The sequence below is a fragment of the Chrysemys picta genome, chromosome 15 (genome assembly GCF_011386835.1).
Source record: "Chrysemys picta bellii isolate R12L10 chromosome 15, ASM1138683v2, whole genome shotgun sequence".
NCBI classification, from domain to species: domain Eukaryota; kingdom Metazoa; phylum Chordata; order Testudines; family Emydidae; genus Chrysemys; species Chrysemys picta.
Genome location: NC_088805.1, coordinates 12094682 through 12121847, shown reverse-complemented (window position 1 = coordinate 12121847; position 27166 = coordinate 12094682). Strand labels below are relative to the sequence as shown.

Sequence of the window (27166 nt, the reverse complement as noted above, 5' to 3'; positions counted from 1 at the left end):
TGGTGTAAAGAATCATAATAATTCCCTTTGGCCACGCAGCTCCTTAGAAATACACTGAAACCTAGAAAAGCCTGGATTTTGCTTTTATACTTGCATTGTAGAGAAGAAGGGTGTTTGAGGACCCCATGTGGAGAGAACCCGGGGATGGTTCTATTTTACTTGCACCACTGAGAAGCAGTTCACGGGTAAGATCTTGCCTGGGGAACTCACACCTGCATGCACATCTGGAGGGGTAAGGCCAAGCCTATACCTCGCATCACCCACTCTGTACATCCTTTCATTAGAGGTACCTCAGTGTACAAAGGGATTATTGAGGGTGGAGAATTCTTTATTCATTTGTTAGCTATTATTCACAGCCATCTGTGATCTCAGGTATGAAGGGTTGGGGTTTGAAGGACTTACCCGAAACTGCAGGCTCTGGGCCCAGTGCTGCAGGGCCAGAGTATTCATCTCACGTCCAGTACACTTCTGGCGCAGTCGTCTTGTCCACACTCTCCATGACATGCTGCCAAAAGCATTTAAGACACATTAATTCTGCTGTCTGGGGTGAGGAACTAACCTCCTCTCATCAGGAAAGGCAGGGCTCTACATACACGTTACTGATGCACTGCCTTCTAGATGGAGTCATGTGGTCCTTTGAGGGGTAGGGGAGAAGGCAGTTGAGACAAAATCATAACTATGAACCAGGAAGATTTAGTGTGGGAGCAGATCATGGGATAGAGAAGGTGTTTGTGGTTTCTCACCGCAGAGTGCTTGTTTCCCTGAACGCCAATGCCTCGGATCGCATCCTATGCTTGGTCCTGCGAACATCAATGTAGATCAGCCAATGCTGCCATGTCCAGCGCAGCTTCTGCTTCTCCGCTGTGCACAGCAATGGTTATAACATTTTTTTTAAAATGACATACAAGGATTTGTTATTTTAAAAATCATTATCAGCCTTACATTGCCACCTACTGGGAAAGGCTAAAACTGCAGCCATTCCAAGAGCTGGGGTTAGAGAGAGAGAGGCACAGATAAGCCTTGTCTGAACAAGGAAATTGTCCAGAATAGCTACTCCTCAATAACTCCCTGCATGGACACTCTTATTCAGGAACAAGAGTGTCCACATGAAGACTTACTGCGAAATAGCTATTGCACTTTAAATGCATACACTACTTAATTCCAGAATAATTGATGTAGACAAGCCCCTTAGAGGCTGGCAGAGCAATGGGTTTAAGATAAGCTCTGAAATATCAATAGCGTCACATAACCCGCAAGGTATAAATAAAACACTGTTGAATGACTTTGTTCAGGCTGCACGATTCCTGTGGGCACATACTGCAGCCCACAGGAACATACAGTTACTGAGAATGCTGAGGAAATATTATTTGCATAGCAGTAGCTGCCTAGCTGCCCATCACTGACCCATTGTGCTGGACTCTGTACAAACAGCACAAACCTGGGCTTGGCATCTTTTTAAATCTTCCAGATCTCTTAAGGGTATGAAATACTCAGCATACCTGGCTTATTGGACAATATTAAAATGTAATATCTAGTTCTTTATATAGCGCTTCATCAGTAGTTCTCAAAGCACTTTACAAGGGAGTATTATCCCCATTTTAATGGGGACATTGAAGCACAGAGAGGTGAGGATAAGAACTTGTCCAAGTTCAGCAGCATAGCCGGGAACACAACATAGGTTTCCAAAATCACAGTTCAGTGGTCTATCCATTAGGACAAACTGCCTCCCTCTCAAACTCTTAGAACAAACCCATAGCCCAAGACTGATGGTGTTGATTTGGCGTATTATTAATGAGAAATGACCCAAAGTGTATCTTTCCCCAAACACAAGCTGGTTAATTTTATGCTATTTAATATTTAAACTCAAATAGAAAACTTATATATTTCTATGGCAACGTTCTCCAAAATCTAGTGAGCCAAGATCTACCATATCTTAAAAGGGATTACTTCTTTTTCACTTTTTTACTAATTAATGGGAGGATTATTATTTTTCTTTGTAAGCCAAATAATTTGATATGTGGTATTAACATTTAAAAGCATTGCTCAGAGCTACTGGCATAAGTATTTTCTCCTCTTCAATGTTGTAAATTCTAAGGTTTTATAATCAACACCTCGAGATGCAATTTGACTCCTTGTGAAAATGGGAGTAGGGCTGCATGTTAATGCCTGGCCTCCTTACTTGGAGACGGGAAAACCATAAATATTTTACAGGTATATTATTTCCCTCCATCCTGAAATATCCCCAAGTGCTTTACAAACTACAGCCAGGTCCTAGTCCCTGTACCTGACCAAATAAACTGGCTTGGGGTAGGGGCATCTGCAGCAGTCGGGGAGGACAGAATCCTTCCTCATCCCTGGCCTCACTGTACAGTTGCCACTTGGCCTAAGGGACACATTTACTTCCACAACTGCTGGGACCTCCCTCCACAAGAAGGTGGATGAGTCTCTTTTGAGTTTACTATACCCGACATTAGGTGCCAGTCTGTAAATTTCCAGGGTTGCACACATATACAAACACCACAGTTGTCAGCTAACTTCACACTGGACATGCAGTATGGGACAGAAATCTTGACTTCAGCTTTAAAATTACAGTCATATTTACCACTTGATCTCAAAGGAATCACTCTATCTTTGTCTGTAGTCCCTGGAAGTTGAGACCATTACAGGCAAGTGAGTCAGTGGGGCAGGCATTTGCAAAGAAAACTTTCTTTCTCCTCCAGTGCATCTAGAATATGTATCCCCTTTGCATGTGCGATTCCCCAGCTGGGTTTCATAGCCACGGTAGACCAGAGAACATGTGCACTAAAGCAGGGTGCACTTAGGAGCTACAGAATCTAGGACTCAACATAGCTCAAGTCAGAACTCTATTTCACCGTGAAAATGTTATGTGCTTCATTTCACTCGTAACATGTGTTCTGAAAAGAAAGGGGACTCAGGATAAGGTGGGTAAAAACCAACATATGCACAGAGAGGAAGCCAGAGCTGACTCCTACATCAGCTGAGGGGCTGGGGAACTCCACCAATAATTTGTTCTAGTGAAAATACCCATTCAAATACATACCATACCAATGATCAGACCCACACTGAAGTGCAGGTAGAGAGTCTGAAGAGCAGATAGAGAGTCCCTTAAGCTTTTTCACTGGCATCCCTAACTATCTGTATAGCTGCACAGTAAATGCATCAAGAGCAATCTCCCCTGCTAGCCTTAGGTAGACAACCATCTACACATAAGATTCAGAGATTCCAAGGCCATTGTGATCATCTAGTCTGATCTCTTGTATTACACAGGCCACAGAACTTCCCCAAATAATTCCCAGAGTGTAACACCCAAGTTTGATTTAAAAATTACCAGTGATGGAGAACACATCACAAGCCTTGGTAAATGACACTTGCACATAGGAGTCGGGGAGGTAAATACATAAACACATGCAGGGAATAGAGATTTGTCCACACACATCCCTGGAAAAACTGACATCAATGTTTAAGAAAGCCGCTCCCCCTTCCCCTCTCACCATGAGCCTCTGCGACACGATACTTGCTCCTCTTTTGTCGCTGCTGGCATATAAAAGTCTTCCAGGCTTGGAATATCAGGTTGTATAGGAAATATCTGAACAACAGAAAAGATATTAGAATTGGATAAGATGCAGAGAAGGGCAACAAAAATAATTCAAAGAAATTAAGGAGATATTAAAAAGGCTGCCAGTGTTCATTTTAGAAAAGAGACTAAGGGAGGATATAATAGTCTATAAAATCATGAATGGTGTGGAGAAAGTGTTATTTACCCCTTTACAGAAGACAAGAACCAGGGCTCACACAATGAAATTAATAGACATTATGTTTAAAACAAACATAAGCAAGTACTTCTTCACACAATACACAGTCAACCTTGGGAACTCATTGCCAGGAGATGTTGTGAAGGCCAAAAGAATAACTAGATTAAAAAAAGAATTAGATAAATTCATAGAGGATAGGTCCATCAAGGGTATTAGCCAAGATGGCCAGGTTGCAACCTGGGTGTCCCTAAACTCTGACTGGACTGGATGACAGAGAATGGAACACTTGATAAGTTGCCCTGTTCCATTCATTCCCTCTGAAGCATCTGGCGCTGGCACTGTCAGAAGACAGGATACTGAGCTAGATGGATCATTGAGCTGACCCACTATGGCCATTCTTATGTTCACATGTTAAAAACAAAACAAAACAATGCATCATAAGCCTTGATCCAATCTAGCCAGTTCCTGTACAGCAGACCTGGTCTCAGTTGCTCTGGAATGGGCAGGAGAAATTCCTATCACACAGAGCAGCTTCTAGTGAGACTTTATAGTCAGATTCTGAAAGCGAAGTGTCTTGCAACACAGAATCTGGACTTTTTCTTCTGCCATTCAATGGAAAAGTCATGGTGGCACAAGGAAAGTGAGGCTTCCTAACATCCAAGGGGAAAAAGTTTGGGATCAACTTTGATTGCCCTTTGGATAACCCAATCTGCAAAGGCAACATCTTCACAGAGATATTTTTAGTGAGTGTGTATGGCCTAGCCTCTCAATCACTCATCCATCTATGTTTCAGTCTACCTCTAAATAATTACACTGCCCCATACTGAGACATTAACGAGAGGATTCTGAAAGCTTTCTCAAACTGAAAAGGACTGCACAGAGAGAGCATGTAAAAAAGGGGACAGAACTCTTAGGGTATCCATTAATTCCTCACTCTCTGAGACAAGGTGAAGAAAGAAGAAACCCCTTTGTTCCTATGAATAATAGCCAAAAAAGCCTTGTGAGAAAGAGAGAAGAGTACAAGAGGCTTTGATGTTACAGTAAGAGGTTGAGGGGAAGGTATAAAGGGATTATGAGGTTACTCAAGATATATAAAAGCCTCTTGAAAAGGAAACAATTTGTCCCATCATACAGCATTATAAGCAGAAGAGGATCTAGAATGCCTGTTTCACTGCTAATGGGCTCAGAGTTTGTGCCAACGTGGAAGATAATCTGGGAGCAAGACAGAAATCAAGTTCCCAAATCTTAATCAACATGTGAGCCGTAGACAAGCGGCATGGCAACTACTCTGCATTTTGACACACACAAAAAAGAATACAAAAGACAAGTGTCCAGCTGCTCATTTGCGCCTTCCTTCAAGTCAAATAACAGCAAACCTCAAGAGAATTCGGCCACTTAGAAGACGAGAGGAATATCAATATGAACATGTTCCGAGTGATCTAAATGAATTATTGACTCATGGAAATCAGGAAATTTGATTCAGACAAGGTGAACAGTACTCCGAAGACACCTGAGCTGTGACATCCTATTTCATCTTAGGACAAAGAAAGAAAAATGTACTGTTTGTTGGATGAAGGGGGGCCATAAGGAAGGAAGAAAAAGTTGTACATAATAAGTGAGGAAAGCATTAATATTGGCCTTTCCTCACCTAACAGTGCTGCTGGGGTAGTTTGTTTACTGACATACACACCATCCTCCAAGACCCAGGGAGGATGTCTCACACAGCTGTGAACACAACAATACAAGGTCATTTCACAGACCTGTAATGGCAGTCAGCTCTGACGCTAAGCTTCCACTCTCTGCAGACAATCCACCATTCCTCCTTCCACTCGCCAAAGGTTTTTTGCAGAATCTTCCGATCATAATGACATCTATACAGTTGAAAGATTTTGAGGATGGGAAGATTTGTAAAAATATCTTAATCAATAGCAAATACATTTTAAAGGAGACTGGACCTCTCCTTTTTCCAGTATTAGCTACTTAACCCAACTGTATCTAACTACATAACAAAACTTTGCCCTTCTATACCACATTTAATCTGAGAATCTAAAAGTGCTTTAAGATATAATTAATTGAGCCTCACACAACCCTTGTAAATAATTACCCCTCTTTTAAAATTGAGAAACAAAATACAGAGAGGTTAAGTGACTTGCCCAAGATCACAGTCAGTTGGTGGCAGATCTGGGAATAGAACTCCTCTCTTGAGCCTCGAACCATTAGACAACACTCTGCTACATTTACATTTCTAGTCAGTCTTGTTTGGTATTGGTTTGTGTGAATGTTTTTTCCAAAAGCTAACTTTTGTTTTAATTTTTAAAAGTATATTTATAACTAATTTGGATTACAGGTTTATATTTCTCTGAAATATACCCACTGTGCTCCGTGAAACAAATTATTCTGAATTTAAAATTCCAAGAAGGGATGATTAAGAACCTTAGATAACATTCTTTCTACATGCACCATGTGCTATCAGTGTGGCTGCTTGTCCACCTTTAGTTGCCATGTATAAAGGTTTATGAATGAGCTACTGCCTCTAAGTTTATTAACCTAGTCCTTTAGCACAAGCCATAAAGGTCTTTGCTTTTAGATCCAGAGATCCTGGGTTCAATTCCCACAGATGACCAGGCCAGCGGATGGTGTTACATGAACATTCATGTTAATGTTAAACTAATAAAAACTCAGATGGGATGAGGTTTTGAACTAAGGAACTGGGACTCAGATGAGGGATTTCAAATAATAAGATTCTCTATCATTAGAAATAACAATGACCAGTATATCTATTGTCCCTATCTGAGAAACCTCAATTCTGATTTCACTTAAACATTACTCTGAGAAAATGATCATTGGCCAAAATGACATCGCTAATATTCTCAAAAATTTAAAGTCACACTAGGTGCAAATGTGAATAATTTCCTCATGTTTCTCATCTACGTATATTTTTCATAGAGATTAGGAAAACGGAAGGATCAACCAAAGAATAGGCAACAAACAGAGAGAGATAAGCAAACAATGGGCCCAGTCTTGCAGCCCTTGTTCACGGGAAGAATCTCACTGAGTTAATGGGGCTGTTCAAATGTGTAAGGTCTGCAGGATCAGGCTCAAAATGACCACTCCCCTGCCCCCCCCCCCCCCCCAAAAAAACATACATTACAATTCAAAGCTACCTACCCTATCAAACCAAACTGCTAAGCCATTCCAAGCACTCAAGCAGGAAAAAATGAAAGAGGCATAGGTTATTCTTTCAGATTGACTGAATTGTTAAAACAACAGGAGGGTGGTGAACCAGGGCAATGTGGGATTTGGGCAGACCTGGCACTATCAGTGGGGCAAAAGGGACATTTTGTTTCCCCAAATGATCTTCAAGGGGCCCCAAATTATTGTCAGAAAGGCCAAAATATGCACAATATGTACAGCCTTCATCCTTTATTTAAATTATAAATCATAGCAAAATCCCGACACAGTAGCCAAATTTCACTTTTTTTAAACTCTTAAAATCCAAGACTTTCCAGGGATCTAACTACCTCCTTGGAAGGTTGTGCACTTTTAAAATAACATTCAAAGGCCCAAAAATACCCACTTGCCTCCCCCAATAATGTGACCCTAGATCTGGTCTTGGATTTGGGAACAATATTTTTAAATTTAAAATTAAGTTATTTTGGTTTAATTTAGCTGGCTGAGCTCTAGATTTCAAAAAGGGCATTTTCACTCATTCACCAGACTTCTTATACTGGATTTGCACATTGCCAAAGCAAGTAATGCACACCCAATATGTGGGAGGAAGAGGGGAAGAGTTCTATTATGGCTCTCAGGACAATTCATGTTCACCAGCTAATACAGTCTTGGTAAGAATTTATATTCCTCATAGTGGAATGAAATGGGATGACTTAGGGCCTGATCTAACTCGTACTGAAGTCAATGCAGGTCTTACACTATCTTCAACGGGAACTGGATTATGCCCGTAGAGCAAGGACAAGCAAGAGTGGACACATACATTAAAGCAAAATAGGAAGAAATTCCAAAGAGAGTGTTGCTTTTTCAGTAGTGATTTAAAACCAAATTGTAGAACCTCTATTGCTGTAGCAGTTCAAAGATCAAATACGCAAAGCATTTGTGAATACACATTAAGAATAGCCTTGTATACTGCAGGATGAAGTGAACTAAATGATCTATTGGGTCTGTCCCACCTTTACTGTCTATAATATTCTAATTAAAAAAAACGTATACAATGAAAATGAAAGGCCAAATTCTACTCTCAGTTTCATTGGTGTAAATCCCGCAAATCTGCACTGAAACCAGTGCAATTTCTCTGGATTTACAGTTAAAGTAAAATTTGGCCACAATTATTTAAGAATAATATTCAGAGAGATCTCAAATAATTTCAAAAGGCATCTGCAAATATTTTCCTGCAAAGCAGGTATCCCTTTGCTTAGCTATACAAATGCTCAGCCACGTCAAAGTAGAATCTTACTATTTGGAGCTTCAATTACCTGGCTTTGGAAGGAAGAACTTGTCCAAATGTCTTTTTCACCCACAAATAGAGGAACTTCCTGGCCAGATGCCTGGAAGACAAACACAGGTTAGTTGCCTTTCTGCATTTTTGTACTCAATCTCTTAATTCCAGGCAATGTTTTTTGAGATTTAGAAGCTTGATACATAATAACTACAATACACAACACTAAGGTCCCAATCCTGCACAGACTTAAACACACATTTAACTTTAACCATCTGAGTTGTCCCATTAACTTAGGCATGTGTACCATTGCAAGACCAGGGGCCTAATCAGGACACACTTAGCTGGGAAATCCATGTAGACAAGATGTCTCCTCTGGAACCTATTTATACCTAATGATACTAAATAACAATGATGGTTGCTTAATTGGGATGCTGTCAGGTGATTTAATGGAGCTTAGGCCCTTCTGTGTTTCATTTGCATGGTGACTATCTGATTCCATAACAGAATGGCTTTTTCTAAACAATTTGTAGAGTGGGTCTTAGATCACAGAACCAAGAGCTAAAATGCCTGGCTAGATTCCTATAATTATATTCTATTCATATTCATCTTGTTCACTACGAGTTATTTACATTTTCCTACAGGAGGAATAGCAAAAGATCTCAAACTCCTCATAAAGCAAATCATTCAAAATATAGAATCAGCCACAGTGAGAAGGACAGTCATAGTACTACTTTGTATTTAGTGAGCACCTTTCCCCTGGAAATCAAAAACAGTGGGTATTATTAGTCCTATTTAACAGATGGAGAAACTGAGCCACAAAAAGGATAAATGACTTTCTCAAGGTCACTTAGCAAATCAATGGCAAATACGAGAGTAAAACCCAGGTCTCATGACTTCCAGTCCCATTCTAACCACTAGAAAATGCTGCCTTCCTTAGTAGGATTAAAAAAACAAAACATACAGAGCACAGCTTTCACGATCACCTGATACGGAGTTCTTTTAACCTCCCACCTCGGTTCCAGGTGTATGTGACCCGATACGGAACCAGATGACTCCCATTCCAACACTGATTCCCACCAGGCCAGGGAGTAACAGATCGTCCAAATGCACGGACTTTGGGAGTATGTAATTTCTGGGCTGCATCTGTCTTGAAAGATCTTAAACTTAAAAGGAAAGAGAAAAAGAAAGATCACTTGTAAGGTCAGATTCACAGTTAGCAGAAGTTAGTGTCTATGTGACCTCATCCATATAAAAGTATCACACTAAAATCACATATAAAGTTAACACCTGCAGACAGTATTTTTAAAAGTTTCATTTGATTAATTTTCATGCTCAGTAAACTGTCTCCTGAAATTTCTCAGTCATTCCCCAAAAGTTGCCGTAAAACATGGTGATGGGAGCACAGTGGTCCAAGTGCAATCATCCCATTAATATTTCCTCTTTGTTTTAAAGGTGACATGGAAAAGAAAGAACGTTGGTTTGTGTTCTCTTTCACTTCATTAATATTTATAAAGACCTGAAACTTTTGTGCAGGTGGGTTTGAACTTGTTGTTCTGCTTATTTTTTACCTTCTGAATAAAATAATATTACCACCTAGTATTTTCTTACCTATTTTTGCTGAAAGATTCCTACTAGAGTACTGAAGTGGGAGATTTCTCCACCTTCAGTTAAAGGGCAAGAAGCATTTAATCTTTCACATAAAGATCCTTTCTCCTAGCTGCCCGCAGACAAGTGAGCTAAATACCTTTTTCTTAAATAAATACTACTACTAATAGTTTTAAGAAATCTGACTAAAAATCCCTTCCTGTCTCTTAGTACTTGTGATGTCACAGTCCTATTAATTCACTAGTGTTCCATATAGTCTTACAGGAAAGATGAGACCTGAATTTCCGAATTGAAAAACAAGCAGGAAAAAAAAGAACTTTTCTGGAAAAAAAAATTTCAGACCTTTATTCATCATAAAGAAACCAAACTAGGCAAAACATTTTTCCCCTTTGCAGGTCATCTTTAAACAGTTTGTCTTAGTCAAAGTGCAGTTCCATTGTGAAAAGTGACTTTAAAAATGGTGTTATGGGATTCCATGTTTAACATTCCTGATTGACTTTATGATAACAACCACAATTTAAGACCAGCTACAACTTGTTGAACCAGTTGCATCCAATTTTCCTTTCCAGAAGCAAACACCGCCACCACCCTCCAGATTTGAACATTAGAACCATAAACACATTCCTGAGCTCCCCAATAGGCAACAGAGGCTTCATCTATACAAATAAAGTGGAACAACTTTTGAACAGATGTCTATAAAACATTGTTAATAGCATCTTCTGAGTGAAATACACAGGTAACAACTTTATTTAGATCCAACGGAGTTGGATTGATAGAAAAACAAAATAATATAACTGCATCCTTTAACATGGAAGGGCCTATCCACCATTCCTCACCTGCCCTTGGATTTTTTCTCCATCTTTCCTCCAATCTTGGGTCCTCTATAATCAAATCCACTAATCTTTCTGGAATCTCACGTGTTAGCAGTCAAACACCTTTGGACAATATATAAGAATTATTTTGAGTTATTTTTGGTGAATCAGTGGTGCTTATATGACACGTACATTTTGTATCAACTCTCAGGTGCACCCCAACCACTTCTCACGCAAACTCACCTGAATAAAATAGTAAACAAAACTTCTAGATGTTCAGTCAGTCAGAATGATGGACTGCTGAACATTCACAACCCTCTGATTTTATAAAGTTGATCTCAGTGGGTCTATTCAGTGAATAAATGTCCAAATATCATGATGAGGTCCTATATATGCATTTCTAATGTGCCCATCTCCATGACATCTATGTGCTCAACAGACTGGTTTAGTCAAATAATGCAATTGGACTGCTCAGAATTTGTAGTGACACCTGGTCCATATGTATCAATATCACAAACAATTTGATGTTTTTTGTTAATTGCCCCATATACAAAGGAACTGAAAAATAAGAAGCATGAAAGAACTTGACAGCTGGATATAAACAGAGCAATCTGATTGGCTGATAGGGATGTCACACCATATTGATAATGCCCAGTAAGTACACAAGTCTAATTTGTTTTCCTTATAATAATAAGCTGCATTTCTTAAGACAATGAATTTACAGAGGATTACTCTGTTTCTCAGGTTATTAAAGTCAAGGAACCTTTGGATTTGTGCTTTAAAGAACCATCAAATCATGCCAGACACATCATACTTACTGTGACTTACTGCTCTTTAAAAAAACAACTTTCTTAAAGCTGAGCAAATTATCTTTGTTGTAGACTATTAGCTTGGAAAATTTAGCTTTTTTTTTTTTTTTTTGCAACCTTAGACTGGGCTCTTTGTTTGCTGTTGCTTTTTTGCAATACAAATTTCAAGGCTAATTTTGTCCAGTTTTGATTAACAGAAAAATACCTCCCAGATTGTGACCTTTTATTTCAAATTTTAACTCACAAGGAATAGTGCATGCTAAGTTTATAAACCCCATGGCAATCAACAGTTATGATGAAACACTGAGACACCCTAATGATAACATCAGTCAAGATTACTTAACTCTTGAGACAACAAGGGATGTCTAAATAGAACTGCTGCTGTATAACCAAATCCTGGTATTTATATGAACCTAGGTCCCAGTATCTAGACATACAAGTTATGAGCCAAGATACGAGAAAAGAGATAACAGGTGAAACTGCCCCAAACACAAATGAAGAAAATGGAATACCAAATACAACCCCTGATCCTGTAATGAATTCTGTGCAAGTGGACCCCAGCACAGAGTCTGACTAAAATTAATTCAGCTCTGAAGATGCATGGGTCTGTCTCCATAGAACATACTGTAGGATTAGGGTCTAAAAGAAAAGTTTCTCTAACAAGGCATGAAAGATTGGAATGAAAGGGACATTAAAGCCTCAATTCTGCAAAGTGATATGAGTGAAGTTGGACCCCTGTGCCAATGGAGAGAGTCACTGAAGTCAATGGGGCTCTGCCCACAGTGAACTCCTTGTGGGATCAGGGCTGAAGAATCCAAATATACTCATTTTCAATCAAACTTTCATATTATATATATATATATATATATATATAAAAACACACATACTACAGAACTACACAGTGATGCGCCAAACCCTTGCAATAAACACAATGAAGATGTTATGTCTGGGGTCCTGGCTGTAATGTAATAATAGTAACCTATCTACTACAAAGATATTTGTATTGTGCTGGTCTCTGTGGTGTTTGTACTTTCCCTATTTAAAGGGCTGTAAAACATTAATAACAAAACTAGTCTAATGCTTTATATTGACCAGACAGTTCTTGGGAAGGGCACCTTCTCACTTTGAATTCCAATCCCATTGCATTTTTGAGAGTTCACAAATCCCCTGGAATCTCTATTTCTCCTGGCACTACAGGGAAGTGTCATAGATTCAGAACAATCCTGTTAATATGGCCGACAGTCCCTGGGAGTCCGGGTTCCTCTGGCCCAGAGTCCAGCATCAGAACCCCCTCACTCTCATGTGCCTTTCTCTTTTCATACCCAGAAAGGATCTGAAAGGTGGGAGAAGGGAAGGTTGTGGCTTCACAGCCCAAGCTCAGCCTTACTGTATTCCCTCAGCTGCTTTTATGAGTAACCAGGATCACTTGTAGGACCCCTACATTTTACAGGAGGCCGTGTGCAGACTCAGCAGTTCACAGGATGGCTAGACTCCCCAGTCACAAGGCAGGAACAGGGAGACAGAGTACAACTCACAGTCCCATAACCCACTCCTCCAGCAGCAGGACCAAGATTACCTTGACAGGGGACCGACTCACTGCTCAATCCACCAGTCTTCCAGCAGGAGACTGAGGTTGACTCACTGTCCTAGACCCACCTCCCACAACTGTGGGACAATGGGACGGGGGGGGGGGGGGAGAGGAGGGGAGAACTCACTGCCCTAGAACCACACACAACTGTGGGACCTGGGGGGGGCAACTCACTGCCCTAGAGCCACACACACACACCCCACACACAGCTGTAGGACCTGGGGGGGGGCAACTCACTGCCCTAGAGCCCCCCCCTCAAAAAACTATGGGACCGGGAGGGGGTCAAACCACTGCCCTAGAGCCCCGCTCTGTAACCGGGGGACAATTCACGGCCGAACCCCACCCCCCACCAGTGGGGCAACTCATATCTCTCACAGCAGATGCCGTGCGGAATCGGGACCAACCCGTGTCCTAGCGGCTCCTCCCGCGGAGTCCCCAGCGCAGCCTCCAGGCCCGCCCGGCGCACCGCCTCTATCACCATGGAGACGAGCAGCAGCAGGACCCCAGCCTGTATCTCTGAGCGATACGGTCCTGCAGCGGCCTCTAGCGCCTGGGAGGGGAATGGGGGAGAAGGAAACGCAGCCAAGGCCCATCATGTCCTCTTTGCCTCCTCAGTGCATGCCAGCTCCCACATGGCTATTTGGTATTGTGAATGATAAGGCCCAGCAGCCACGGGGCGAAGGACATGATCTTAAACACCCACATCCTGCTCTGAGTAACCGCAAACAATCCCATGGCACATTCTCTGGGAGCACCACTCAGAGCATGTCCCCACTCCAGCAGCAGGTTAGGGGTGCTATATGTAGCCAGCTAATAGCACTTAGAACTCTTCACCTTCAGCACTAGATGAACTGAGCCTTACAACACATCTGCAGACCTAACCATTATCCCTCTTTACCTCAGTTACAGAGATTCAAGATCATACAATCAGCCAATGGCAGAGTTGGGAAGAGAGCACACGTGACTAAGATGCTCTAGGGACTTTGGGGATGAAAACTGCTATACTAATGTAAGTTATATTATTATTTAGTTATTAGTTATTATTGGTTTTGAGGGGACAGGTAATTTTGAATGGCTTTCCTGGCTAATAATCTACTTCTTGTGACCAGTGTCTATTCTTCTAAACTTGACAATGTCTCTCTCAGACCATTTGCTAAGCTTGATCCCCAAAATGTCAAGCTCGTTCATGAACCCAGAGTTCTCCTGTACTTCAATACAGGCAAAATTCCCCAGGGTTTCTGCCAAGAGAGAAGCCATCTGTCAGTGTCCAAATAAAGAATTTTGTGGCCCTGTGCACAATGGCAATTGAGGGAACCCTACCTTCCCTGCCACCAGGTGGCTGGGAGGACCCGGGAGGGTGTTGGAGAGCAAGCCTCCCCACACTCACCCTGCAGTGACTTCTGTCCTTTAGTGCTGGCGCAGCTCCCCACTCCTGTTTTTTTGGCTCTCTCCACAGTACATAGGTAGGGCCCTCCCCTGCCCCCTCATCCCCTTCCTGCCCCACTATGTGTGTGTGAGAAAGTGCATGTGTGTGGTTTGTTTTGGTTTTCTGCCAGTGATCACGGGCCCTCCTGAGGTGGGAGCCCTGTGCAAGTGCACTGAGTGCCTTTGGTTAATCTGGGCTCACCTTCTATAGCCATCTTCATGACATTGCTTTGAAACTTGCTTTTTAAGCACAAGGCATATTAAAGAATGCAGTCCTTATGTAGACAAAATTCCCATTGAAATAAATTTATCTGCATGAGAACTGCAAAATCAAGTCTAAAATCAGCCTAAAAGGGAGTAGTGTATCTTGACACAGTATTGCATTGGATTAGTCATCTTTTGCCATAGCTGTAGAAAGAGGAAAATATAGTCCTTCTTATATATTGCTGCTTTATGAAGTGTGTGGCTATCCCCTGTTTTCTAAGGTGTTATAAGAAGTTACAAAATAGCATTTTAGCTTAGGATGCAGGGATATTTACAAAAACTACAGTTAAACTAATCAAGTTTGCAATCATTTCAAAGTGTGTATCTAAAATATTTTACAAATACAAAGTAAAAAAAAATCCATATACCTGATGCAAACAGCTATAGTAGCAATAATGGCAAGTATCCTGATTATCCTGCCCTAATTTGTAAAATCTATTATGTCTCTCTTCTAACAAATATCCCTGACCCTAGAAGTGCTATGTGGTTCCAGATATCTGCCTCAAACCTCACATGTATTAGGCTCTGATCTTGAACTGAGAACTGCACAGCAGGTGGACCCTGACAACTGAGTGGAATCCCACGAAAGACAATGGGTCTCTGTGCAGACACAGGGTCTACCTACATAGTTTCTCAAAAAGACCTTATAGTGGGCCCTTCAAAACACTATACCCTGTAGAACTCTTGCTTAACCCTCAAGTATGACAGTTGGAGCAGTGCTGAAGAGGTCTTCATCCTGCAATAAACTAATTAAGGTGGACAAAGAGTAGATCAGCCTGACAAACTTGCTGTACATGGAAGGTATCAAGTAAGGCCATTTTTAAATGTTTGTTTAAAGATATCACTGACTTGTAATGTAAGAAATCTTCATATAATATTGTTTCATTCTACAATAAAGGTTGATGTGAATGTATTATCTAATATAGACCTTGTGTTTAATTGGAAAATAGTTGAAGATAGTGACTTTTGCCCCAATCCTGCAAGTTGCTCCACATAGTCAGATCCCTGTACTTATGTTGAGTTGACTCAACAGGGCTCCTGTTCTGAAGTTTTCACAACTGGGACCCTAAATGAAGTTCTGTGAACATAGGGGGTCCACTTACCTGGACCTCAATGCAAGATCAAGGCCTCAGATGCTGTTAATTAAAAAGTTCTATAAACAGGTGTTGGAAATATATTCTCTATTTCTTGCTAATAGCATAGGTGTACCAGGAGACTGAGAATAAGAAAGATTAAGTAATACAATTGCCTGTTCTTATTTTTCTCCTGTTATTATGTAGACATACCAAGTTTAACTGGTTTGAGAAGGGAAATGCCTCATTTTGGATTGATTTAAAGGGTAGTTTTTTAAAACATGTCTTTGATGAAGAATGATTTTGCAGTGTGTATATGGGTCCCTGGCAGGTGAGTATAGTGCACATGACCCTCTTTCCCCCACCCCAAAACACCCCACATACAAACAACAAAAATAACCCCGTGCGAGAACTAAGCACTCGCCCGGCCTAATAAGTCTCTATCAGCTTGTGTGCACATGGCCCTTAAACCATACCCCCACCCCCGCCCCCGCAGCATGGGCACCAGCTTCCATCGCAGGGCTGGCTGGTGATAATGCCTGAGAAGTCCTCGCAATCCGTCAAACCATCCGTCTTCGATGGGTATGTCTATAAAAAAAATCGGTCCTAGGCTGTGATTCACTTTTGAAGTTCGATATACGGAGGCGAGAAGTCGCCATACAGCGGGAGACTGTGCTTTTCAGTCAGGCATTACAATCGAGAGCCCCCGGGCCGGGCAAGCAGGCCGCGCCTGCGCGGTGGCTATTAAAGGGGTAAGGGGTGGGCTCTAGAAAGCCCCGGTTACGGTGGCTGAGAGGAGACAGAGTGCGAGAGTCGGGCAAATCGGGAGAGGGCGCGCGAGCGAACGAGCGAGCTGGAGAAGGGGACGGAGGGGTGGGGGAGTAGCGGCGGCGCGAGCCGGGGGTAGGCAAGCGGCCGGGCGGGGAGGGAGCTGTGTGTGTGTGGAGAGCGTGGCGCGGGGCGCTGCTGGGAGGGGGGGAGAGAAGCCGGTCACTAGGGCTAAGTAACGCCGTGGGCGGCGGCAAGGCCTTGCGAGGAGCTGAGCGATCTGGAGGGGACCGTGTCTTCCGCACAGTGAGTATCCTCTTTACCCGGGGCCGGGGACCCGCACTGCCAGGTGAGACGTTACCTGCGCGGTGCCTCGGCGTCCCCGCTCGCCACCGGTGTGTTGGTGTCTGGGCCCAGTAAGATAAGGCGGCCCTGGGTCATCTTTTCCCCTTCCCCATCCCGGATGAGGGCCTCCACACAAATCGCAAACCTATCGCTGTGCGCCTCAGGTCACCAATGGGGCGGGTGGAGGGTGGCACCTGCGCTTGGGGGGGGGGGGGGGGCTGTTCTGTCGGGTCTTGCCGGCCATGAGGCTGGGGGCGCCTCTGCCTTGTCAGCTGTGTAGGCTTGCCAGCAGTCCCTTACTATGAGGGACAGCCCCTATTTTTTCCTCTCTATACAAAAAGAGTGCTGCAAAAAGCAGCAAGAAATACCCCCGGTGAATATAAGTGCTATTGTTAACAACGATATTGATTATGATAATATCAGGAAGAGCGGTGGGGCAGGGGTGCTAAGAAAAGTTCCTTATTTTTGAAATAGTGTTGGCAACCATACAGAAACAGTGGCACTCGCTCGCTGTGTAGGACTCTGTTTGCTCTGCAAGCCATGGCTTGGAGGCCCAGGCTCCTCCATAGTATTCATGTGGGTCCACTGTCCTGCATGCCCCAAAATGGGGTGCAAGTGACTGTCATAGCAACTAGGTTGCATAGGCATCTAGGACTTCCCAGCGTGAGGCAGGGGGCTTTCTATCCAGTCTTTCTCTTTCATTTTATGAACTTCCCTTCTGTATTCTGTTTCTGTCCCTGTGATAATCTCTGTTGTGCTAAAGCTGCTTAAGAGCTGGGTCTCTGAACTACAAAGGTGTCTAGGTGCCTATGATTAATTAAAATATTTGTTCTAGAGCTGTTAATTAAGATATTTTACTGCCAGTTATAGTTTGGGTGCTCAAAACAGCTAACACATCAAACAGTAAAAATATATTTTGTGAAATGTACTTTCTTATGTTAAATGTAAGTTGATGACAGGTCCATGGGCAGTAAGGAAGGTGTACGCCATAAAGCCTTCAGCTGTGTTGTCTATTTTATTAACGTAATTCTGTTTGTTTTGTTTTTTTAAATCAGGTCCATAGTCAAAGGCTTTCAAGTAGCCATGGATAAGAGAGGGGCTATAGCAGAAATTGAAAATGGTGACACTTTCCTTGACTTGAACAGAATAACAGTAAAATCTCATCGTTATACAAAAGTAAGCTACCTTTTTTCTTTAAAAATTGTATGAATTCAGTGTTTATGAAACACTTAGATTGAAACTGATCAATTTTAGGGGGGGGGGGGGGAGTCCTGTGTTCCTCCTAGGCCTTGTCTAGAGTAGGATTTGAAGGTGTGATATAGCTATATATTAGCTAGCATCTTTTAAAGGTCTAGTGTAAACAAGGAATGCTGTCTTAAATAGATACTACAGTGAGGTGATAGTGTCCATGTGCCTCACAACATGTGCTAAACTGATCAAGTTGAACCTATGCTTGCCCTCCACTATGCTTTAAAATGTGTTGGCAAACATGTGGCTAACACATGATAGATAACATGTCTTAAATTTTAGTCTGGCCAAGGCCCAAATGGACATCATACCAAACATGGAGGAGAGTCCTTCTAGGAGCAAGGATAGTGTCTCCTTGGAATGTTTAATTCTCATGTGTATAGCTGTATCAAATATGGTTTGTAAATACAAACTATACTCAGATGCCTTGTGCAGTGGATACAGTTTCAGAACTTATGAAGTAAGTTCAGTTGTGAACCAGGGGAAGCTGAGGCCATACATAAAACACTAACAGATATTTAAAGTTGGAAGAAACTTTAAAGTATTAACATTGTCTTATAGTTATGATGGCTTAAGCTTTATAGTTCTCACCATACTCTTATGGTTCATGCTCTTGCAAACTATCCAATTCTTGTATATTAAAGATAAACTGGTAGCCCACTTCTGTTAATGTTGGTATTCTACATTGGCAGCACTGCTGAAACTGTTTGCTTCGCTGTGGGAAGACGTGAGAAAACTATTTTGTTTGCTATGGTGATTAGGATTTAACTATGTTGAGTGTTGTGCAAACAAATTAAAAAGATGTTTCCTGCCCTGGAGAGCTTACAATCTGAATATAAAACAAATCCTAACAAGTGGGTTTAATAAATAAAAGGATGCAGTTACAGGAGAAAGGCCAAGGGTAACAGATAAGAATTCAGTTACATAGGCTAGGTAGTATATGATGTGAGTTGATTCCATTACTCTCTCTTGAAAGTATGTCTCAATTTTAAGATTTTTATTAATTTCTTCAAGGTTTTTTGCTAAGTTTACTTGTCTCCGTTAAGTGAAAGACTAGCTTCTTTCAGCATGCCTTCTAACACTGACTCAAAACATATTTTTATAGATACATATATTTAAAAAAAAAAGCAAGATGTATACAAAGATCCTTGCTTTTTGTTAGACCTGGGCTCCTTTTACCCTCTAGCTCCATTGGTTTTACTTGTCTGCAGATCACTGTACTCAGTTATGTATAAAATGCTGTCATTTTTTTTTTTTGTAATGGGAAAACTTCAAGTGAGGGACTGAAATGTTGGGATCAGGCAGGGTTATTGGTGGTTTTACATGAGTAATGACTCATCAACTGCCAAAACAAATTTTTTTTGAGCAGGGAGGTGCAATTAAGCTGCTTAAATCTTGTGCATGTCTTCCCCTCAATCTTTAGTTCTGCCACTGTGCCCAGTCCCCTTTGATGTTACCCTTCTCAGTAGTTTGAGATGACTTGTATTGGGAGGGAGAGTGCAAAGTATAGCAATTTGCTCTAAAACTGAGTACTGTATGTAGCTTCCTTCAGATTCTGGTAGATGCATATCATTTGTTGGGCCTGAGGTGGCTGATAATCAACAAGGTACATCTTGTCCAACAGCTAAACAGGTGCCTCTGCCTTGCTCCCAGTTCCTACTGGCATAGGAAACAAAGATCCAAGCTTGCTTTTGAATCCTGATGTGTGAGACCAAGACTGCTAATGCCCTGGAGTTTCGCTCCTCTGCCCCAGGAGAGTGCTGCCATTGCTTCTGCGTTCCCAGCACCAAAAATAGTAACAATGCAATATTAATTTCTCTGGCATTTCTGTGCCCCTCATTTTGATCAGGATGCAGTTGTTAAACTAATGGCAGGATACTTCTAGTCTCATTCAATTGGTATTGCAGTTTTAGTGGCAATTGCCTTATGTCCTCGCAAAGTGAGGAAACATGGTAAATTACAAGAGATGTTAACCCCTTTAAAAATCTTAAGTTATCTGTTCTCTTAAGTAAAAGGACTTATTCTATGGTTTAGTTAATTACCAGAGCACCTTAAATCCATGTGAAAAGCATAATGATTAGTCACCAGATTCCAAACTAGTCTGAACCACTGATGGTCCAGAACACTTAGTGGTGGTTTGTGGAGAATGGCTATTTATTCTCCTTGTTTCTAGCTGCTAGGAGCATAGCTTAATGTGATTTAATATCTGCCATGTAAACAGTCACTGCAGGCCCATTACATAATTACAAATGGAAGGGCCACATGGTGATCAGTGAGAGGGCAGTGGATCCACACATCATAAAAGCTTGCAAACCCTTTGATCTAATAGTTTTCAAAAGGTGACCAGTGTAATTTTTATATATGTATGTATGTGTGTGTGTGTGTGTGTGTGTGTGTAAACTAAAATGTAGTTTTTTAGCAATACTTAAAATTTGTGTTCCAAGTGCTGTGCAGATACTAATCCACACCATCACTAACAGAAGTATAAGTATTATTCCCACTTTATAAATAAGGGAACTGAGGCAGAGATGAAATTGCATCTCAAAGGCTGCATAGTCAGTCACTGAAAGAGCCTGGTCTAGAACACACAGGCTCCTGACTATCAACCCAAAGCTCATCATTATAGCTTATGGTGTCTCATGCTTTGTCTAAACCAGTAAACTAAGTAGCTGCTTTTGACCTTTGCATTCATAGAGAACTTGGCAAACTTGTACTGTTCAGGCCTGGTCTACGCTTAAAATTGAATTGTGGATTTGTTTGCACCCCTGAGCAGCATAACTATGTTGACCTAGAGGTTAGGCAGCGAAGTTGACCTAGCTACTGTTGGTCGGGGAAGTGGTGTTCTTGCACTCATGGAAAAACCCCTTCTGTTGGTGTAGGCTGCATCTACACTACAGGATTATGCTAGCATAGCTGTGGTTCTACATAGTTGTACATTGCTATGGATGTTACCCAGTAGGCTAGACAGTCTTTGGTTGATATCTGCTTTAGATATCCAGTCATATATATTTTGGATGATCTTGCTGCGCTCACATCTTCCTTTTTAGGTGAAATAAGGTGCTGGCTTTTCAGCCCCAGGTGTTTTTTGGTATTTCTAATTTGCTTAAACTTAATATTTGCTGTCAGATGGCTCAATGCTTCATTGTCCACGCAGACTGCAAATCTTTTTTTTTTTTTTTTTTTTTTTTTTTTTTTATTAAATATCCACTCATCACAAGCCTCAAGCATATAAAAACATAAGGGTGGCCATATTGGGTCAGACCAGTGGTCTGTCTAGTATCCAGTCTTCTGTCAGTGGCCAGTGGCACATGTTTCATAGGGAATGAACCGAATAGGTCAATTATCAAGTGATCCATCCCCTGTTGTCCAAGCCCAGCTTCTGGCAGTCAGAGGTTTAGGGACACCAAGGTGTGCAGTTGTATCCCTAACCATCTTGGCTAATAGCTATTTATGGAGCTATGCACATGATCTTATCAAATTTTTTTTGAACCTACTTACACTGGTGGCCTTAACAACATCTCCTCCTGCAATAAATTCCCTAGGTTGACTGACTGGATTGTGTGAAGAAGCACTGAATCATTAGATTCTAGGGAGAAGTTGTCTTTTCAGGCTAGCTTGGTGCTGTATATCCTGGCTACTGCTAGGATCCCTTTATTCTTCTGGCTCCTTCCTGCTCGGCACTATCAGTTTGTCTCCCTGATTCCTGAACTAAAACAACTTGAGAAGGAGTAGGGTTAATCAGAAACCAACACCCTCAGTGCCACAGTGATGTAAATTGCTGTCCAAAGAACTGATGCTGCTCCTTTGTGCTTTAAATGGAGCAAATCAGAAAGAGATGATGGCTGGTCTTCTAGTTTATCTTAAAGGTAACTTCAGAGTATGCTGTAATAGAATGTGGTGTGTGGTGTTTTTTAATTATTTTATTTGAAGCCTAATAGTAAAGGGGGAAGACTTAAATGTGTGGCATATATTCATTCTACCCAATGCTGAATTATGAATAACTACTATAATATAAACAATATATCTAGAGAGGACTCTGTGCTGTTTAGAGTTAAGATCTTCCAAATTTTAATCCCAGCTCTGCTTCCATTTAATCATTAAAATTGGGATAAAGCTTGTCTGCTTCACAAGAGTAATTGTTTAGTAAATCTTATCACAGCACTTTGAACATAAAATTATAACTGTAAACCTAGCATGAAAATTACTTTCTTGCCTTTTTACAATCACTGATGATACTTATCTCTCTCTCTATATATATATTTTTTACCTATCTCCTAGAACTGGAAGGGACCTCAAAAGGTCATCGAGTCCAGCCCCCTGCCTTCACTAGCAGGACCAAGTACTGATTTTTTTGCCCCAGATCCCTAAGTGGGGCCCCCTCAAGGATTGAACTCACAACCCTAGTTTTAGAAGCACTCTTCTGTCAATTAGCTTCATCTATGCTGGGGGTTTTGCCAGCGTAGGTGTGCTGCTCATGGGTATGGGTGTTTTCCCACGCATTTGACATAACTTATACCAGCACAACAGAAAGTGTAGACCTAGCCTCAGAGCCTATGTCAAGAAAAAGGCCAGCCTTGTGCATTACTTTATTTTTAATGTAGACTTAAGATATTAAAGTCCTTGATCAAATAGTCTGTTCATACTTATTTGAAAAGTCTATTTGATTTTCTGTGAAGTACCAGAAACATACTTTAAATAGATGAAATCCTGTGACCATTCTGGCCATTCAGTTGCCCTAGTATCCTTGTTCTGGCCCAAATATTGGGTTGATCACACCTCCCATTGTCTTGATCATACTCATTCATGAATGAGTTAGTTTTATGCAAATTCTGGAACTTCAGTGGCCTGTTTTGCTAGTACCTATTTTTTAATTAACTTGGTCCACAGAGTAAATTCAGATTTCTGTCCTCTTCTCCCTCTGCTTATCTTTGATTATAATTAGTTGGTCCAGCTCCGCTAAAGGGAATTTTTGGAATACTCGTAGTAGATAATGCACTTAAACCTTTAGTACAAATTTTAAAATTTGCTCTGTCTCTTGCTTCTAGCATTCTTGTGTAATCTGGGCTGTAAAAATTAATTTTGGAGGATTTACTTGCAAAATTCAGACTAAAATCAATTAAAGTAGATTCATTACAATTTGGGAGGGGCACAAACTGACATGCATAAGTATTTGTGTAAGCTGAAACCCGAATATCTAAGTAAACCTAAAAAAAAACCCAATCCCATCAAACACAGATGAGCTGTCCAAGAGTAACTAATGCAGTTAGGAGCTATCAAGCCGCCTTAGCTAGTATGTTAAAGGTATCCTTGCTAACAACAAGAACAGGGTGGATTTGATTTAAATCACTAATCAGGAAGACTCCATTTAATCAACAAGAATGCGCTTTTATGTAGAAATCCATGGTTGTTACCAACCTGAAGATCCTGCATGTTCAGACATGTTCCTTTCATCTTCAACGCAGCTTCTTCCTGAGAAGGAACATTTCTCATGATGTTTAATTTGGGCAACCAGGCCTTGCATTTCTTTGTTGCACTGTTTGCATTTTGCACACATCCCTGTCTTACCCACAGGTAGAGGAACGTCATTAAAATATTCCCAAACTGGGTCTCTCTTACGGCCTGCTGCCATTATAGGTTTTCCCGTTTGGTGAGAGAATGGTATGGTAGATCTCCAATCAATGAAGGCTACATTCAGAAAGACCTTGACTTCTGGAATATGCTGCTCAAACCGTTTTGCTCTTGTTTCTACTGCCCGTCCCTCCCTTCTCGCATTATCTCCAGACTTCTTTTCCTTGTCCAGATCTATTCTGCCCCCAACAATCTTCTATTCATTGAACTCCTTGAAACTTTCTACTTTTAGAGAGAAGTAAGGGATTGACTCTGTGTACACTATTTTGCAGAGGGACAATAGGGTTGAGGTCTGTTTCGCACCTCCATATATTTATTTAAAAACATTTTTTGCTGTTAACAAGTATGTTATCTCTGGAGACACAAATCCAGTTTGAGAACTGCAAAACTAAGCATCTCTGATGGTATCTTCTAGACTGAGCACTGAGTCCCATTGGGTAGATAGAAAGATTAACCTAAATAATCTATACAGGAGCCCCTGGAACTCCATAAGATTGGGTCCCTAATCCATGAACTATTGGAACTCATTTACAAAATGTTTCTTAAACATTACATGAATATATTGTCTCATACTATAGAATTAGAATTTATAATCTGTATTCCATCATGAGATATCTTTGAGCTATAGTGATAGGCTTTTTCCTCAAGCATTTTGTCAAAACATTTTGGTTTAAATAAAAAAATTGATTTTTTTATGGAAAAAAAAATCATTGATTTTTATCCACCCTGAACAAGAATGTTTTGTCCCTCTTTTCCCCTCCCCGCAAAAATACAGAACACTGAAACTCTTCCAGTATTTTTGATCTCTACTAAGAATTTAAAACTGTCTCAAATTTGTTTTTTCTATCAGTCCAGGATATTTATACCATTTTAAAAAATCCTTTTAATGTGCTTTAGCAGAGGGATATAACTAGCCTCAAGTTATTCAAGGATTTGCATCTCCCAAATGTTTCTAGTCCACTTAAAATTAAATGTTTTAGCACTTCCTGCAATTAATGAAGTTTCAGCACCACTGCTTCTGTCTTTGTTAACTTTGAATCCATATGTCCCAAACTCTAATTTTTTTGCTTTATCATGGGGATGTGAATTATTTGCTCCTAGCATCAATAGCACATAATCTGTTTTAAAATAGCTCTGAATCCTCTACTTCAACTCATGTTAAAATCAGTTCTCTGAACAAATTGTTCAGTCAGAATCATAATAGTCAGAAAGGCATGGTCCCTCAAAGGATAAACAACTTGAAAGAGTTCCCATTGGATTGGCTTGTGGCAACATTGTACCACCTAATGCTTTTCTGACAATCACTTTCAATAATCTCATTTCACTCAAGCCCTCCCCAGCATCTAGACAAAGCAGCTTGTTGTTGCTCTTGACCAAACTGAATCTGTCACCAAACCTGATGTTCTCCTTTGTTTGGGAATGCCATCTGTTAGATATCAGTCTCATGTTGCTTTTCCGGAATACTAAGCTGTCACTTGTGTCAATAGGTAGAGAACCCTTAAATTTCACTGAAACGCCTAATACAGATCTGCATTGATTCTTTATGTATAAAGTATAACTTAAAGGTTTATGTGAAGAACACAGCAATTGCTATGTTTCTACTTTGTCTTCCCTCAAATTGACATTAATAGTGAATCCTACAAACACCCAAAATAGCTAGTATCTTAACCTTTTATCAAAGTTCTAATCTATTGGCAATCCAGCAAAAGAATGAATGAATACATAACTTCTAGGTGCACTGTATTGCTTCAGTTAGGGGGCTTTCATTGAACTGAAGTCTAATTTTTCTTGATTCAAAACTCAAAATTGCAGTTTTGGTTTGAATTGTGACATCAGTCAAACTTTTTTAAATGTTACTAAAAATTTTATTTCTATATAAGGAGTTCAGATCTAATCTTAAATTAATCCTTCTATAGTTGAAAGGATCTTATGGCTGTGCAAAAGCCCATCTAGATATAGTTTGTGTTGGAAGGATGACAGCACTGTTGCAGCCGAAATAAAAAATGGACCTGTTGGTAGACTCTTTCAAGTATTGCAGTAATGGTAGTTGAATTGTACTTTGAACAAAAAATCAGATCAATATTTTGGGAAAACATTCAGATTAGTTAACGTCATCTATGATATTTAAACAAACCTGTATGCTCTGGAACAAGGTTTGCTTTCTGTTTATATCCTACCCAGGTGGGAGTCAGAACTAACTTAAAGCTTTTCCTTTCCAGGAAGAACTCTTGGATATTAAAGAGCGTCCCCACTCTAAACAGAGGCCTTCATGTCTTTCTGAAAAATATGACAGGTATTTTCTGGTCTTAAAATAAACTTGACAGTTTGTTTTTAACTGGATAATCTTTTTTTTAAATTCCACAAGAAAAACCCTTACCTTCAAAAGTACTTTGTTTATCTTAATGCATTTAAGTCCCCACCAAGGCTTGTTTTAAGCTAATCCCTTTCAGAAAATAGACATAGGGTGGGGTAGTCTGAGGCCTTGTCTACACTACGAGAGTAGTTCGATTTTACTTGCATCGAATTTTTGTAATCGATATTGCAAAGTCGAACGTGTGTGTCCACACTAAGGACAGTAATTCGACTTTGTGCGTCCACACTAACGGTGATAGCGTCGACATTCGAAGCGGTGCACTGTGGTCAGCTATCCCACAGTTCCCGCAGTCCCCTCTGCCCATTGGAATTCTGGGTGTAGCCGGCAATGCCTTCTGGGTAACAAAATGAGTCGAGGGTGCTTTTGGGAAACTGTCGTCATCCGTCCATCACTCCCGCCCTCCCTCCCTGAAAGCGCCGGCGGGAAAACAGTTCGCGCGCTTTTCCAGTCATTGACAGCGCGGACGCCACTGTACTCCGAGCATGGAGCCCGCTGCGACCATCGCTGCAGTTGTGGCCGCTCTCAACGTCTCGCAGCTTATCATAAAGGTTTCCCTGAGGCAGATGCAGAAAAGTCAGGCAAGGAGGCTACGGCACCGCGGTGATGTCCTGAAGTCTGAGAGTAGCACAGACCTGTCAGAAAGCAGGCGACCCAGCGCCGAGGACATCACAGTGGCAATGGGTCATGTTGATGCCGTGGAACGGCGATTCTGGGCACGGGAGACAAGCACTGAGTGGTGGGACCGCATAGTGCTGCAGGTCTGGGATGAATCCCAGTGGCTGCGAAACTTTCGCATGCGGAAGGGAACTTTCCTGGAACTTTGTGAGTTGCTGTCCCCTGCCCTGAAGCGCAGTGACACCCGGTTGCGAGCTGCACTGAGTGTACAGAAGCGAGTGGCCATAGCCCTGTGGAAGCTTGCAACGCCAGACAGCTACCGGTCAGTCGCGAACCAGTTTGGGGTGGGCAAATCTACCGTGGGGGTTGTTGTGATGCAAGTAGCG

The 27166-nt window shown here is 41.2% G+C and overlaps 2 protein-coding genes and 1 long non-coding RNA gene across 18 annotated transcripts in view; 2 read left to right on the top strand and 1 right to left on the bottom strand.

The window, feature by feature from the left end:
* SFI1 (SFI1 centrin binding protein) overlaps positions 1-17059 on the bottom strand; it is a 52881-nt gene extending 35822 nt beyond the window's left edge. For 2 of the 10 annotated variants that reach the window (XR_006172493.2, XM_024108703.3), the window contains exons 1-8: positions 13416-13543; positions 10668-10766; positions 9210-9389; positions 8261-8332; positions 5534-5644; positions 3513-3607; positions 744-861; positions 403-505 (exon numbers count right to left, since the gene is read on the bottom strand). Coding sequence is in view for 8 of the 10 variants with exons in the window: in XM_024108703.3 (XP_023964471.2) it covers positions 403-505; positions 744-861; positions 3513-3607; positions 5534-5644; positions 8261-8332; positions 9210-9389; positions 10668-10690 (702 nt within the window). In the remaining 2 variants the exon portion in view is untranslated. Of the gene's footprint in view, positions 1-402; positions 506-743; positions 862-3512; positions 3608-5533; positions 5645-8260; positions 8333-9209; positions 9390-10667; positions 10767-10886; positions 10997-13028; positions 13576-16284; positions 16305-16931 lie in introns of those variants that run through there. The other 8 variants (XR_010592752.1, XM_042841637.2, XM_024108705.3 and 5 more) reach the window with 8 other exon arrangements.
* On the top strand, positions 13610-15640 carry LOC135975746 (uncharacterized). Its single transcript, XR_010592757.1, has 2 exons — positions 13610-13826; positions 13944-15640. It is a non-coding gene; the product is annotated as an uncharacterized LOC135975746 (long non-coding RNA).
* EIF4ENIF1 (eukaryotic translation initiation factor 4E nuclear import factor 1) overlaps positions 16571-27166 on the top strand; it is a 42090-nt gene continuing 31494 nt past the window's right edge. For 6 of the 7 annotated variants that reach the window (XM_065567885.1, XM_065567884.1, XM_065567883.1 and 3 more), the window contains exons 1-3: positions 16581-16876; positions 17971-18091; positions 26011-26084. In XM_065567885.1, coding sequence (XP_065423957.1) covers positions 17999-18091; positions 26011-26084 — 167 coding nt within the window. In that variant the 5' untranslated portion in view covers positions 16581-16876; positions 17971-17998. Of the gene's footprint in view, positions 16877-17970; positions 18092-26010; positions 26085-27166 lie in introns of all 7 variants that reach the window. The other variant, XM_005288640.4, reaches the window with a different exon arrangement.